The sequence below is a fragment of the Diadema setosum genome, chromosome 19 (genome assembly GCF_964275005.1).
Source record: "Diadema setosum chromosome 19, eeDiaSeto1, whole genome shotgun sequence".
NCBI classification, from domain to species: domain Eukaryota; kingdom Metazoa; phylum Echinodermata; class Echinoidea; order Diadematoida; family Diadematidae; genus Diadema; species Diadema setosum.
Window position 1 is genome coordinate 20,805,955 of NC_092703.1, and position 16,705 is coordinate 20,822,659.

Genomic DNA, 16,705 nt, shown 5'->3' on the forward strand with positions numbered 1-16,705 from the left:
CGGTGGAATTAGCTGTAGGTATAATATTACAACAGCATATTGCGAGACATGTTACAATCTATGTGTTTCAATCCTATCTATTACGGTAGTCTTTTCGTGGAATTTGCCGGCTACCGATATATCATCATTTCTATAGTGCAGCTATATACTCTTGACAACTATGATACGTAAATATAGACCTACACTCTCGCGTGTGCAAATGTACCTGATTATGTATCCATAACAATGCATAACGAATGTTGATATATATATATATATATATATATATAATATTACCCATAACATATGTCAGTAACGAGTCAAGGGAATGTGTACTTTTTTCAAAAGATGAAATTTTGTGAAATTCTCTTTATATTTTCCTTATATTGTTGTACGCATGTGACATCATACACTGCAGTAGTCTTCTCATTCAGCGGTGACCGCACAAAAACTTCAAAAATTCATAACTTTTGAACGGATTGTCCGATTTTCCTCAAACTTTCACTGATGTGTTCTACTAATATTGCTACATTCTCTCAATCCTTATGTTAATGAAGGTGAACTTGTCCTTTAGGGCTATGCTATGATAACCCAGTGACGAGCGCTACCCCTGTCGCCCCTCCCACTCCAAGACCCTCCACATCGACCGTACACCATAAAACATTCCGCACCTTCTATATTACATTCCGCGCTCCGTAAGTCTTTAATATAAAACCAACCCTGCGCTTCAGGAAAGTATGAAACCAATGATACAAAGATACATAAAAGAAACACATGAATTTGAAGCACACACACAACACACACATACACATTAAAAAAATGCATATAGGCCTACATGTATGTACACATATATATATATATATATATATATATATATATATAATATATATATATATATATATATATATATACATGTGTGTGTGTGCGTGTTAGTGTGTGTGATCATGTACTTCATAAAAATCACTATAGGCTGTTTCATTGTTGTGTCTTTTTGCTTTGCCCTTTCCTCCAAACGAACTATGTTCTACACTTCCCTTGATTATATTGCTATACTACAAGCGATAGCCTTCTTATCATTTCAATATTTCAAGGGTTTTGTTTCTCTCTTCTCCCCCCTCCCCCCCCCCCCTCTCTCTCTCTCTCTCTCTCTCTCTTTCTCCCTCTTTGTCTCTGGTTTCTTTCTCCAGTCCAAGTGCTGAATGACGTCACTCGAAGAAATGGACGTGACCACAAGATTTGGAAGTTACAAGCATCAACTCTTTATTATGAGACTCGAACTGAATGCCTTTTTAGAGGGAGTGTCATAGTTATTATCACTGGTATACTCATATTCGAAATTCCATGCAACAAACGACGTACATTCAATTTCTGTTTTCAATATTAAACGTTTGCTGTATTTTACTTCCAAGTCCATATATGTTTGATGTGCATACAGGACTCTATATTGCTGAACTACTGGAACCGTTTCATATTATGGAATGAAAATACACTTTTTCCTGTTTACGTGTATGTGCATTTTTATCTGTCTTTATCGAGTTCTCGGGCTTCCAGATATATACACATCAGCAGTGCAATTTGATAGAAAATCCAGTATTGATGGCACACCATCAGAACGAGTCGGGCTAGCGTTGCCGTAAATGGCATTACTTGTTATTTTGTCATACGTTCATGGTGTAAGTAGGTGCTAACAGTATCTCGGCTTTATATATTATCTGAATATTCTGGTGCGTAAAGGCCTATCTGTGTTTTTTTCCTCCTACTTGTTGTGATAAATACATCGTATTGATATTGCTAGATGAGAAAAATTCAGCTTGAGATAACCACTTCTTGAAAAGGAGAGAATCTTATCTTTAAGATCTATTAGCGTAGTCGTCTGCTTTTAGCATGAAAATGTAACGCTGCATTTCATGTCAAGATAACTTTTTCTCGAATAGACAATGAGTTTGTGTTGGGGAAAAAAATCATTTAAAAAGATCAAAGAAAGAAAAATCACATCAATTCCCCTCACTTATAATCTCTAACAATAAGATACACGAGGAAAAATAAACAAATTACAAGAGGGATTATAATTCGTTGGATTGCTTCAACGCAAATCGTTAAGCTCACAATGGGATACGTCACGAGTCTTCCAAGTTTTATCAATCTTAGTAATATTTAATCCAAACGATCGGACAGCATGCAACCATCTCCAAAATGTACTATTGTGGCCAGGGTAGTCATTGCAGTCCACGGCGGAGGTACCGATGCAGCCAGAAGCCTGAATGAATTGAAAGAGAAAGCAACATATTGACAACACTATCGTCATTCGACAGTGTTTTGTCTATTTGTTTGTTGTAAGTGTGTGTGTGTGTGTGGTGTATGTGTGTGTTTGTGTTTGTGTGTGTGTGTGTGTTAAAAGATGAACCTCGACTCTGTTTTGCACGAGTTTGTCGGCTCAAATTTCTGTATTATTATTTTTAGAATCCTAGAGTCCCGTATAGTACTTCCTCTAATAAACTGCAAAATTGCAATTAAGAATGGTTAAAGTTTTGTGTAAATTCTATGTCTTTATTTCATTTTCAAGAGTTTAATATAATCATTGAGAGAGACGTTAGATTGTCATATCATTTTCAATTGATTAACACTTTGTAACATTAAATGCTTAAAGACTAACAATGCGTTGTCTTCTTGATGAAAACTATTCCTTTTCTATGAGTGTGTTTTCTTGCTGAAAATTTAATGAGGTCTTTAGGTCTTTTTATAGGTCTCAACAAGGATTTAATTCTCGGGACTGAGATTCAAACCAGATGGGATTCGAACCCAGGATCGCTTGTTTAAACATTCACCCATCAGAGACAGTTGACTAATAATTAACCTTCATTTGGACACAACGATTGATGTGTGTCTTGAAGGGAGATGATCAGATGATAATGTTTATACACAACGTGTCTTCTGTGCGACCAATATGATGTAATATGTACTGAAATTTCTTTAATTGTCTACAGATTAAAACATAGTTAAGAAAAGTTATTCAAGCTTCTCCACAATTTCATTTCTGCTTTGATTCAGCTCACAGTAATAATTCAATTTCAAGCAAAATATAAAGACTGATTGACGTATCATCCGTGTAACAAGGCGGACATTTGCCTCTATCAGTTTGTTTAGTGTTCCTCGTCCTTGTAAAAGAAAATACAAACCTTTAAGAATGATCCACATGTGGATCTAGTAAAATCAAACATTAGCCGAAGAATGTGCATCGTTTATTACAAGAAAGAGAGAGAGAGAGAGAGAAAGAGAGATAAAAAAGCGAAAAGTGTGAAAATGACGTTGGTGTAAATGAAGCAAAATGAGAGAGGTAAACTTATAATTTCACTGTCAGCTTATTTCTGCAACTGTTTTTTTTTTCAAGAATACAATGTACAACGGAAATACAAAAGCACCGAATTTGGTTAATTAAGATTTCCCGAGGCAGATCAAGTCTTCAAACAAAATCATCAAAATCATCAAAATCATTTATAGGACACAAAATGCATGCAGTAAATTGGTGCATTTTCACTTTCATGACAGCCATGTCAGTCAAACGTTGCAGGGGTCGTCACAATACGTAATGATGTTTGACGAGATGACATCCCTTACTCCTGACAGAACGGCTAAAAACTTTTTCAAGGATTTACTCGCCGCAACAAAAAGAAAAAAAAAAGACAATAAGAGGGGGAGGTATAAGGTGCAAGTGCAAGGGGGAGAAGTCACGAATGACCAGGCTTGGTTTCACTTTAATCAAATTATCTAATCAAAATACTTGAACATAAAGATACTGATAGAAATAAGAGAAGTATATGCTACAGTTATGGAGAAGGAATATATTTACCATAGGCTCTTCGTCACTTGTTGTCTAGTCCTGGATGAAGGTAACAAGTAACATTAACAATGATTATAGAAACATGAATGCATGTATTTAGAGGCACCATACACACACACACACACACACACACACACACACACAATATACGGATAGATTAATTTTACGGGTTACATTTGAATACTGCTTGATCACAGAAACATATTAAGCATTTAAGTTCGAGAGAGAGAGAGAGAGGGGGGGGGGGAAGCTGTAAATGGATGAATATTGACAAACGAGAAAGAACATTATGTGCACGCACAGTATGTATGGAGCTGTCGAGGAGAGTCACAATATATGATATTGATATGATGTGCCGTATGGAGTTACAGGAATAAGTATACAACATATTAATTGTGTCTGCAATTTAATTGATACTTGAATGATTATCGACTTGCCGGGCTGATGTACCATCTGTTTGTGTATCATTGCAATTACCCCCGAGGGCAATTTTACCACCGGGTAAATATAACTGGTTAGTGATAAGGTTAGAGTGAAGGGCTAGAGTTTGGGTTAAAGTTAGGACTAAGTTCAGGTTTAGGATTAGGGTTTGGGTCAGGGGAAGGCTGGGTCTGGAGTAATTGCCCTAAACCCTCTGTTTGATGTTATTTGTTTAAATCATGTGTAAGTGTTTGTTTCTCATTACATCGAAAGGTACTTAATGCAACATGGTTTTGTCCTAAAATTTTTTGTTTGTTCAATTTTATCAACATTGTTTTGACTACAAGACATACATCATAAGCTTTGCTCCTAACTGTAATGACCCGAATGATAAAATATTGTCTGCTGTAAGTCTGCGGTATCCTCTCTACCAAAAGAAGAGGAAGTAGTATAGATAGTGATAATAACAATAATGATTTCTCTGCGTCATTTTGATCATTTGCACGATCATTCTTTTCGCTCTCTCTTCTCCCCTTATGTATTTCTTTCCTTCTTTCTCTCTCTTGTCTGGCTAGTGAGGAAAACTCCCATGTAAAAAAAAAAAAAAAATGCGCATGTAAAGTGCACCCACGAAATTATCTTTTTATTTTAAATTTCTGTGGCCATGAAGAAGCTTAGTATACTTTTCAACTCGCCCTTTCTGCCTACCAGTCAATACATCTCTATACCTCCAGACTCTACCTATTTCTTTCTCGCCCTCTCTTTCTTTCTCATAATATTATCCTCTTTCTATTTTCATCCCTCTCCCTTAAAGCGCACAGAGACACAATGGTAGTGATATGCGCTATATAAGCACTGTGTTATTATCATTATTATTATTATTATTATTATTATTATCAATATTATTATTTCTCTCTCTCTCTTTTCATTCTGTCACTTCATGTTAACTTCATACTGTTTCCATATTCTGTACATATTTCCAAGATTTCCTTTCTTCCGAGGTCCTTATCAAGGAACCAGACATTTTATCTCACAAAGCAAGCCATTTACACACTGTATTACAATGTATCTACTATTTAGAAACTATACCTTTACATTAAATTTCACAGTGCCAAATGTCTCCCGAAATTTTTCAAAGTAAAAGCAGTGAAAGAGATAATGGGTAATGTGAACATTAGAGTGCATCTGGAAAAAAAAAAACTTTTACACTAACAGTGGCATAATGGTCTCTTATAATAATAATAAGATTATCAATCTTAAGTGGAATTTTTCCGTCTTCAACCTCTGTCGTATATTTGATTTCGATTCTATTTTACAAATCAAATTCTATTTCCAAGATCACAATTTTTTTCAGATTCAGTCACAATAGATCAATGCAATATCAAATTATAAATAATAGTCTCCCTTAAAGATGTAATTGCTTTTTTATTCAAGACAACTGTGATTTGAGGAAAAGGCGTCAATTCATTTACGTTGAATTGAGATGGGTGAGGAAATTTCAGTATTAATACTTATTTACAGGTCGTAGCAATTTTTTATACAGGTGGTGGCATCGTCAAATCGCCCAGGTTCAAAAGCAGGTGTCTGTCTTATAAAAACATCTGAGACTTTCTGTGAAACATCTGTCGCTCTGATTTTACTGTTCAAGCAAGCTAGACACGATTGAATCTCAATTTTATCCCGTTGACTGAACTCTGTAGAGGAATAATTGATCCATCTATTTATGTTGCTCAAAAGATTATAATTCATTATTACATAATATTTTTTTGAAATAAGAAATTTGATCGTAGCAACACGGCAAAAGCACTAAATTATGTAAAACTTGTGCAAAAAGGACGAATGGTACACAATGTGGACTACAGTGTTTAGTTTGGTTACAGAGGCAGAACTAATTGTTATTTTCAAGAAAATGTTATTTGTTAGAAGAGTTCTTTATATGTAATCTGTATTTGTGCATTATATCTATGACTATTCTAATATAGAAACCTCAGATTAGAACTTATTTTCATTTATTTACCTACGTATATGAACGGGCACGTAACCCCCCCCCCCCCCCCCCTCTCTCTCTCTCTCTCTCTCTCAATATTTATTTACATGATTATAACAGTGACTGACCCACTCTGCACCATAAAATATCAGGGTAGAGATAAAACAAAACATCATTTTTTATAGTTAATTTCGTTAGAAAAATGGATAAATTTTCTGTGTGCAAATGTGAAATTTTATGTTCATTTATGTGTGTGTATGTGAATTTATCTATACACATTGTATGAGGACAAGTAAGGTGATGTGAAGAATATTGATGATCACATTAAAATATTTTTTTTTTATTAATCTTCGATTATACTTGGAACAAAGACTTGATGGACTCACATCGGATGCGGAAGCAGGCTCTCGAAGATAAAATCTGGTTTCGGACTCGGGTGCCATTGGTGCCTCCTCCTCCCTCAGATTACCATCTTGCTCCTCATATGTCCACGCTGCTACTTTTGCTTCTACAGTATGGGACAAGATTGTGAGGTCGAGGTTACACTCGGTAATAGCGCCTCCACTGTGAGTGCGCACATGGTGGCGACATTCACCAGAATAATCCTATCGAAACACATTAACGGTATTGTTTACCATTAAGTGATTTTAAAAAGTTTGAGTTATCACATTATGTTTGCTGCATACATTATGTGTAGGTCAGTTGTATCACAAAACATCCACACATATTTGAACATACTTTGAACCAGTAACATACAATACACGGTAATGTTTGTAATTCTGTTTACATTATGGAAATGCTGTGCTAAATTGAATACATAATTATGAACATGAATATCTTTTGGCGAAATCGAATGCCCTAACTCTAGTCATGCGTGTTTTACCGTGCTACACTTGAATGAACTAGAGAGAAAATGAATGGCGGGTGTTTGTTTGTTTGTTTGTTTTTTGCAATTTTGAATGCTCTATGGCGAATTCGAATGCCCATTCTGCATTTTGTTTTGGCTGTATTTTGTATTTTGGTTACACTGTGGCAAAATTGAACGAAAGATTATACTTATGCATGCACCAGCAGGGTGTTCAGACGAAAAAAAAAAAAAAAAAAAAAAAAAAAATATATATATATATATATATATATATATATTATATATATAGTGCATGAGGCTGAATGCACTATAACAATATAAGCACCGACAAATTCTGAATTTGCCCCGAAGGCCAGTTATATTCAATGAGGCCGCAGGCCGAATTGAATATAATTGCCTGAGGGCAAATTCAGAATTTGGAGGTGCTTGGTACTTGTTATAGTGCAATAAGATGTCATGCACTATGTGATATATAAAATAGCATACATACCCAGGCAAGATAAGCCTAGATAATTTCTAACAGTTACACGTGTCTACACAAGCAATAATACCAGTTTCTTTGAACCTGTGTAGACAAAATCCTGAAGATCCAAAGTCAACTATAGAGTCTAGGGTCTACGTGGTTATATCTAACGTTTTCTAGGCCCTACGATAGGTTAGGTCTAGGGCCCTAGGGGCCCTGGCCTAACGTTTTTATACTAGATCTACGTACACTGTACGGTACTGTACGTCACTTACGAGCGACAGAGCTACAGTAGTTAACACTTGACCCTACAATAGGTCTAACACTAGCTACCATGCATCTAACAGTAACACTAACAGTAACACGTTAGACGCCCTACTTACTGCACTGTGGGTCCAGGACCAGGACTAGATGATGTTTTGTAGGATTAGGGATCTACTGGATTTAAACACAAGGCTCGTGCCAGGCCACATTGCTGCACATGCGGATTCCGAGAGTGTGTTGTGAATGTCGTAGTAAAGTTCATAGCGTAGCGTGATCAAAGAGCGCTTAGCGTATACTGTACACACCACACGCTGCCCATTTCCACGGTGCACTTCCGCGTAGAATGTACGGAGAAAGCGGCACAAATCTTGGGTTGACTTGCTCAGTAATATCCGTCGGATTGATTCTTTTTTCAGAACAGTAGGAGTCCAAAATTCGAAGGGCGTATTTGATGGCATCCTTTGTGTCCTTATTGTCTAAGATACTGTTTATATAGATCAGTCTCTTTAAAAGTAGGGAACCTGTTCATTTCAGCTTCCATGTTTAAATCTACCGCTGAAAGTCTGGTCCCATCACACAGTTAAGTAGCTGGCATAGCCAGCCTGCGAGAATTGAGAATAACGATAATATCGAGCAAAACATATCGTGGTTGTGGCGCAATCGTGTTGATAAGGTGCGGGATTCAAGTACTCGATGATTAAAATGAGGGAGCAAAAACCGATATCAAATCGATAGTGGGTTATCGTTTGCAATCGTTATATTTTGCGTGCACTATAACTTTTGTCGTGCACTGCCGGCCTGTATCATAAGTATGTATGCTATTTTATATATATATATATATAATATATATATATATATATATATATATATATATATATATATATATATTTATGTATATGCTATAACGGTAAAGCTATACCAAAACGGTTATAGCCATACGATGAATTCATACGTCTGCACGCTGACTGACGAAACGACGGTCAGAGCATCGTTTCGAACTAGAATTCGATAACGAATCAGCATTCCATCATGTCCATTATGCGTCTGAACGTATGGCGACCATAGAACTGTATAACTGGGCACGGAAGGTGGCCCCTCATTGACCACAACAGCATGCGCAGTGGGAAACCGCACATCTATACGACATTTTCCAGAACGGTCGAGATTATGGTCTGAACGGTCTGTCGGCTATACAATGATTCTCTAAACGTCGTTTCTTGATCAAGTTTTGGTATAAACTGGCTTGCGTCTGAATAGGGGGTTAGTGTGAAACTGGACCGGAATACTTATGATGTAAGTAATCTGAGTATAGAGTATTATCAGTTACATTTTCTTATCAACACAGTAATTGAAAATATCGAGTGTAAAAGAAACGCCTGTCATTTTCCGAGTCTCGTCACACACACACACACACACACACACACACACACACACACAACACACACGCACAAACTGTTTGGAAATGAAGATTTTGACAATGTATAAATCTATCTCACCTTCCCTCACATCTTCTGCAAAAGTAGACAGCACCAGCACCAGTACGGTGGCGCTGAAGAGAATCAGAGTCGTCGCTTTCATCTTCGTGGTCGAAATCGACGTGCTGGAACGAGCGAACAGCTTCGAATTCGCTGAAAGCAACTTATGTGCTTTGACGACTTGAAAACACTGACAGATTTTGGCACAAAGTCGCACCTCTCCTGCACGGCAACGAGAGCAATTAGTGGTAAAAATGTGCATATTGTGTACCCTTTTATCCCTTCACCCTCACGTGTTCATGTGACGTGGGCGATATCGTTTGCCTGTTATAATTATATGATTTACTTCAGGAGGTACCAACGTGGAACGATTTTAATAAAGCGCATAGTCGCATAAGGTGATGAATGTGTCTGTGTCTCTATGAAAGTGCGATGATCTCTTGGTGCCTATAATTTACACTGAACTTCGCGTATGGTTAAGGAGGGGAGGTGTCTGGCGATCAGCGATGCAAATTGATGTAAATGTTGTCATGTGCCGCTGGGGAGCAAAAGCAACATCGCAACAAACAAAGGAACAAAAATACCCATAACATGCATCTAGGGTTTTGAACCGGTAATGTGAACTATGATACAATATGAGTTATGTACGGTACTTTACTAACACGTGCGCTTTATCATCAATCTGTCTCCCTCATTAGTACAGTAATGACATGTCATACTTGGCTGCATGTAGACGAATATTGACTTTGATTTATTCGTTTGTACTTTGCAGACGACAGTTCACCTTATACACCATAACAACTTGATATCATATTGACAATTTCATTAAAACGAACTAAGATTTTTTTTTTTAGCTCACACAGTTGCACAAAGTAAATCATTTAAAATTTTCATTTTAGAAAGGCAATGTTCTCTATCAACGAGTTACAGCACATGAGACATTAAGAAAATTACATATAGGATAGTAAAATCCAACAGAAATATATTAATGGCATTATCATGTATAATTTGAGTGTGTGATTATGTGCGTGTGTGTGTGTTAGCAAATATCACATGACTGCAAATATATCCTGATTACAGGATCAGGAAGAGTATAGTTAGTCAACAACTACAAACGACCCATTATGCAAGCCGTTATCTCCACGGCTTTGAATGCAGCTAAATGTTTCTCCTTGTTACGCATTATTAAGAGAATATAAGGCATGTAAACATTTTTACTGCATGGCTCGAAATTGAAAGATCCATGAGCGCTGTTAACCATAAAGATCACCCCCCCCCCCCCCCCCCCGCAGGAGCACAATATACAATGAGGAGAATACATTTGTTTGTTCTTTTGCTGCAATTTTCTTTCCTAGTTCACTGAGACATGGCATAGGACCTATTGTAGTATCTTGTCTGAAGGTGGCAATTCCGCTAAACATAATTCTACTCGCTAAAAATAGGTGACGGGTTCGAATCCCAGCTAAACAACGCGAAACTGAAACCTATAGCGACAAGAAGGGTGTACAGTGGGGAGGGGGTATTGAATTTACAATCACTCGAAATGTAAGTTATTAAAATCTGCCTGTAGAATGTGCGTAATTAAGAAGAAATAAACTGAGCAACCATGTGGAAATCTTGTGGGAATACCTTTCACATCGCAAAGTCCCTTTCGAAATTTTAGTTTTGAATATCGGCAACAAGAAACGGAATGGTTAGCCGCTGCATGTTATTAAGCGTCGTTCCGATCCGTTCTATTCCGTTCTGTTTTCCGGCATGCTGCCTGTGTTCAATGTGTTCAATGACCGAGCCCATGGCTTTACGGGTCGTTGGCGTGGAGCTCCTCGTAGAACGTCGGTACGTAGTCATCGTACTGTGCCATGTAGAAGTTGGCGGCCACCAGTGCTCCCAGCTTATTGTCGCGGGCGAAGTTGCGGGCACTCCAGCGGATGCGGCGCTCGCTATTGCGTGGTCGGTACGCCTCCGATGGCGAAGTGATAGGGCCGGATTGCTCGTAGATTAGGAACACGTAACGGTGAAGACCTGCATGGCGGAGGATGGAAGGTGCAAACCGTATATAGAATATGGACGCATAACGACAACAACAACAACGACGACAAACAACAACGACGACGACAACAACAACAACAACAACAACAACAGAAAAGGGAAGAAATCAATGCAATGGATAGAATAAGGAAAGGGGGATGAGGCCGAAGAAAAATGAACATAATAACGCCGAAATAAGTTGCATAATGATCTGCATGCATTACGTCAACTGTTTCATTATTTTCAATGCCCGTCCTGGAAGTTGGTTTTCTACAAGGATGACACTTCATTTCCCCCTTAGCCCCACTCACACCATAATAATGTAGGCCTATACGGCTGCATGTAATCCTCGAAGAATGTCAGTAAAAATGTTTGAATTTGTTGATCGTGCAACTGCATCAAGTGTGAATAGGCCTACATTGTTATTCGTTCAGTAAATATTTTCCAGCCGTCTGAGTGCCATACTTATTTTTTTTTATTTGACTGAAATAACCTTAGAAAATATACATATTATTTTTAAAGAAATGAAAGTATGCATAAATTAGATTTATGGGAGTGAGTAAACGTCACTTTGTAATAATAAATGCAGAATTTGTGGTTTGTTTTGTCATGTCCCACATGTGCAGTTGTGTTTATGATCTAGTGATGGATTGTTTGCCTTCGAAAATGGTGCACCATGTAACTTAAGGTTGTAAACTGTGCCGGGAAATTATTTTGTTACGATCACAAGAGAGAGAAAAATGAACCGTACTGGTTTGGTAACAGACACCGTATATTTAGTATATCAAATCAGCACCATGCAAAGAGACAGCTGGGAGAGGGTCTTCGTGACATCTCATATATTGAAAAAAAAAAAACCAAACGAACAAACAAAAAATGAAATACAAATTTGATTCAAGGTCTGATTGTCCCTTAGGTCCCAAAAACGCAATTTTAGAACCAAAAACTGGCAAATTATCAAAGATTAGATTTTTTTTACTGAAATCTAATCATTAGCCATTGATTTGTCCACAAATATATTTCAAAATTCCTACTACAAGTATCCTACGCCAGAAGTAAATCAAAACTTTTTTTTCATCGTTTCTCGACCCAGAGTCAGTCTGAAACAGTAAGAATAGTTTACTATAAAAAAAAAAAAAAAATGAAATGAAAATTTAGTGTATAAGGAACTTCATAAAGCTCTAAGAATTTATGACTCCTACACATTCATGAGGCATTAAGGTAAAGTATTAGTTTGTCTTACCAGATCCCTCTCTAGGGCCTGATCCAATGTGTTCCGCATGCACCTGACCCTTGCTGACGTCACAGCCGGGAATGTTAATAACCAGCCAGTGAATGACGTCACCCACCGAGCGGTCCGTCCTGCATGGGGCGTCGGGGTCCACCATAGCCAACGTGTACAGGGCGCCGGGCTCAGTGGGCCACGAAAAAATCGTGGGAGGGGATTTTACCTGGAGAGAAAGAGGGAGAAAAGATAGAAATGCACGTGAACAAAACAAAACAAAAAAATAACAAGGACTTTATAGTGCTTAATGTTGAATGCAACAATGTTATTAAGATAATGACTTTGTTGTTTTTTTTTTTCAAACAATGTCATGTTGCAAAAAAAAAAGAAGAAAAATAAATGAGCAATTCTTCTGTAGAAATGATATGTAAATGTAAAGAATCGTCTCATCAAATATCAAATTATATTATCTACAGAAAAAGGCTTTGTTATGGATTTGAATTATCTTTTGATCAGTACGCTGTCGAGTGAAGTATTTTCACTACAAAGACTCAAAATCCATGCAAAAACATGAACGTAACTTTTGTCAATATGCTTTTCAGCCCACGCGGGTTATCGAATTGATTTGTTTTCATCATCTTTCATTCTCCAACCATTTAGACCATTTTGCTCTACATGGATGACATTGATGATTTTGATCATTATCAATCATGTTATATCATGTGGAACCAAAGAACTGACATTAAACCAAAGTAGATAATTAAGCTGTTACAATTTGGCCTATTTCACTCCACATTCAAGTTGACGTTGAACAAAGTTAACTCACAGACAAGTACAAATAAAATAGATTCATTGAAATCGAGAAAGGGAAGATAATGGAATTTGAATTGTTAAAGGACAAGTCACCTTCATTAACGTAAGGATTAAGAAAATGCAGCAATATTAGTAGAACGCATCAGTGAAAGTTTGAGGAAAATTGGACAATCGATGCAAAAGTTATGAATTTTTAAAACTTTTGTGTTGGAACCGCTGGATGAGGAGACTACTAAGGCTCGTGATGTCATATGAGTACAACAGTATAAAGAAAATGTAAAGAAAATTCAACTTATTTCCACTTTTTTCGCATAATAAAAGAGCACTTGACTTGCCTCTTTCTAAAGGCAATGGGAATAATATTACCCATAATATTACGTCAGTAAGTCAAGGGAATGTGTACTTTTTTCAAAAGATGAAATTTTGTGAAATTCTCTTTATATTTTCCTTATATTGTTGTACGCATGTGACATTATACACTGCAGTAGTCTTCTCATTCAGCGGTAACTGCACAAAAACTTCAAAAATTCATAACTTTTGAACGGATTGTCCAATTTTCCTCAAACTTACAATGATGTGTTCTACTAATATTGCTACATTCTCTCAATAACTTATGTTAATGAAGATGAACTTGTCCTTTAATGTTTCCTCAAAGCAGTCTATACGTGTTGTGCTTCCTGCTATGTTTATCAAACCATGGACCCTACTAGGGTCCATGATCAAACTATAACTGCAAACATAATCAGCCAGTCTTAACTATAGTCATCATCTCAAAACTTACGCATAGCCCGTCTTTTTTTTAATGCCAATAATAATACACATAATTATATAGGCAGATTAACATGTAGTGATCAATATTGCACGTAGTTATGCTGGAGTTTGTAGGCCTATGTAACTATTATCAAGTAGATATCCTTGTTTTGATTGTTGTGCAAGCTAATACTTAGCTGACTTGCGCGCGCGCACTGATCCTGATGTATGCTCGGATCGTATCGACTTATCTTATCGCCGGATCAAGGAGGTATCAGATTACATCATCTGGCCACGTTATCCAAATAAACAAGTCGTCCACGAGAGAAAGACACAGAGAGAGAGAGAGAGAGAGAGAGGGAGAGAGAAAAGGGGGGGGGGGGAGGGGTGAGGGTGTTTGATAGTCACCACATCTGACCAAGGAGTTATCTGATAACTCCTTGCTCTGACGAATTTGACGACGCTTTTGTAAACTTACAACATTATCGCTATGCTAGTTGATTTTGTACTGCCCATTTATCGAAGCGGTGTAGGTCACTTTCATCCTCCGACTCCGATAATTGAATAAGAACTGCTAAATTGCAAATCCATAGACTTGAAAATAGAAATAAGGATATAACAATTGAGGGCACGGGAACGTAAAAAGATTTTATCAGCGTGAAAACAGTCAATGAAGACCAACGCATCACGGACATGCGCACTCGGGACATACGCACAAACACAACGACTCAGTAGTTGAGCGCATGCGCAGAAACTGACGGTATGACGTATAGGCACATCATGAATATTCATTATTATGCATAAGACGGCGTTTTACGTGCGAAATCATGCTGATTATCTGGATTTTCTTGCTCAAAATACTGAATTTTACAAAAAATTGACATAATATTGCTTTAAGTTATTTTCTAAAAATTAATATACTTGCGTTGTAATGTTTTCATTTAAGCAAAACTAGAAATCTGCAATATTGATAACGGTGATGGTTATTTTACAAACACTGCTAACCATGACTAGAACAAATATAAATTTATATATCATATTTATCGGAATTCGTGTAGGCATACTTACCTGGCGCAGGAGTTGCGTTGATCAAGAAGGACGCACTCCCAGGGCGAGGCTTGCCATTGCACTCCGGCTTGCTGAACCTTGCGATTCCCCCAAACGTGGGGAACTCGGGCGTATAATTTATGGTAGCGGGGATCTGCGTTCGCGCTATCCCCTTACATGCACACTCAAAAGACAGAAACACTCCACAACAACACTACATTCAGTAACCATCTTCCTCAGTAGTGGGATGATATTAATTGCGTTGTGTACATTCAATAGAATGTACACGACTTATGTTAATGAAGATGAACTTGTCCTATAATGTTTCCTCAAAGCAGTCTATACCATGGACCCTACTAGGGTCCATGATCAAACTATAACTGCAAACATAATCAGCCAGTCTTAACTATAGTCATCATCTCAAAACTTACGCATAGCCCGTCTTTTTTTTAATGCCAATAATAATACGCATAATTGCACTGTCATGCATTGTCATGTCAAATAAAAATCATCTTAACAGTCTCCAAATATACAACATACAAGTATATTCTCATGCTTAGTATGAGAAGTTTTATAAGTTGTATGTCAGTTTTGTATTTTTAACATACTTTATTTCTTCCTGGATCAAAGCATGTGAAATGTTATGTAATGATACATTTATCACTAATGATACATTTATCACATTATCTGTGAATTCCATTCTCGTGTGATATAAACTATACCGAGCAACGTAAACCTGTTACCATTCACAGAGAATTAAGAGACAATTGAATAAACTATAATTGCAGTTTGAGGTATAAGATTACGTTACCGCGGCCAACGCACTATAGCTCAGCCGGTCCGATCCTATGATAAAAGTACCGACAGCAAAAATTTAGAGTCGATAGCCTTTAATACCTGCGTGGGGGTCAGTTCGTTGCCCATGTCGACTCGCGTATCGGGAGACCAAGCGATCTCGGCTACATATTCCGGTACTTCGTCGATGACATCCGGTATGACCTCGTGTAGTTCCATGATGGCTATACTGGGTGTGCCTTCGTCGCCGAAACAGGACTACTATAAAAATAGCTTCACTATAATGGAGCACTGCAAATAGCTTCGACTCGCTGAAGTAGGACTTTTAGCGTTAATTGTCTGTGGGATATTCCCCACTTCCTATCTGCGCTGTAACACGTGAGTTATGGACTTTCGATATTATGGGTAAACGAAAGCCTGCATGTCTTATTGACTGGGAGAACTTAAAGTGACATTATCGTTATCGTGCTGATCCCTTTATTTAACCCGACCGGGCGTGAATCATTCCACACGAACGCGGAGTTATTACGAATCTCTAGTGTAGTCAAATCACTCTCACAGTGATTAATAATAACAGTAATAATAATGACAATAATAATAATGATAAAAATAATCGATGATCATCAATCCTATACCGCACACAAGATGCTATAAAATACAAATAGAAAATAAAAACAAAACAATGACAATGTAGAACATCAAAGTGAAGTAAGACATTATTCTCGTATCTATGCATTCTGATGGAAATAATGCCGT

The 16,705-nt window shown here is 37.3% G+C and overlaps 1 protein-coding gene, 1 long non-coding RNA gene and 1 other non-coding gene across 4 annotated transcripts; 1 reads left to right on the top strand and 2 right to left on the bottom strand.

The window, feature by feature from the left end:
* Positions 1–1,985: 1,985 nt before the first annotated feature.
* LOC140243113 (uncharacterized) lies at positions 1,986–9,448 on the bottom strand. 2 transcript variants are annotated; one of them, XR_011902170.1, is made up of 4 exons: positions 9,313–9,448; positions 6,611–6,732; positions 3,827–3,856; positions 1,986–2,236 (listed from the first exon to the last, which is right to left on the bottom strand). It is a non-coding gene; the product is annotated as an uncharacterized lncRNA (long non-coding RNA). The 2 variants fall into 2 exon arrangements; XR_011902169.1 differs by lacking the exon at positions 9,313–9,448 and adding an exon at positions 7,936–8,147.
* A 1,641-nt stretch (positions 9,449–11,089) lies between these two features.
* Positions 11,090–16,168, bottom strand: LOC140243112 (protein D3-like). Its single transcript, XM_072322843.1, has 3 exons — positions 16,052–16,168; positions 12,563–12,770; positions 11,090–11,313 (listed from the first exon to the last, which is right to left on the bottom strand). Exons 1-3 carry the CDS (start codon positions 16,166–16,168, stop codon positions 11,090–11,092), a joined length of 549 nt encoding a protein of 182 aa, XP_072178944.1.
* Positions 15,168–15,329, top strand: LOC140243201 (U1 spliceosomal RNA). Its single transcript, XR_011902207.1, has one exon. It is a non-coding gene; the product is annotated as a U1 spliceosomal RNA (small nuclear RNA).
* Positions 16,169–16,705: the final 537 nt, after the last annotated feature.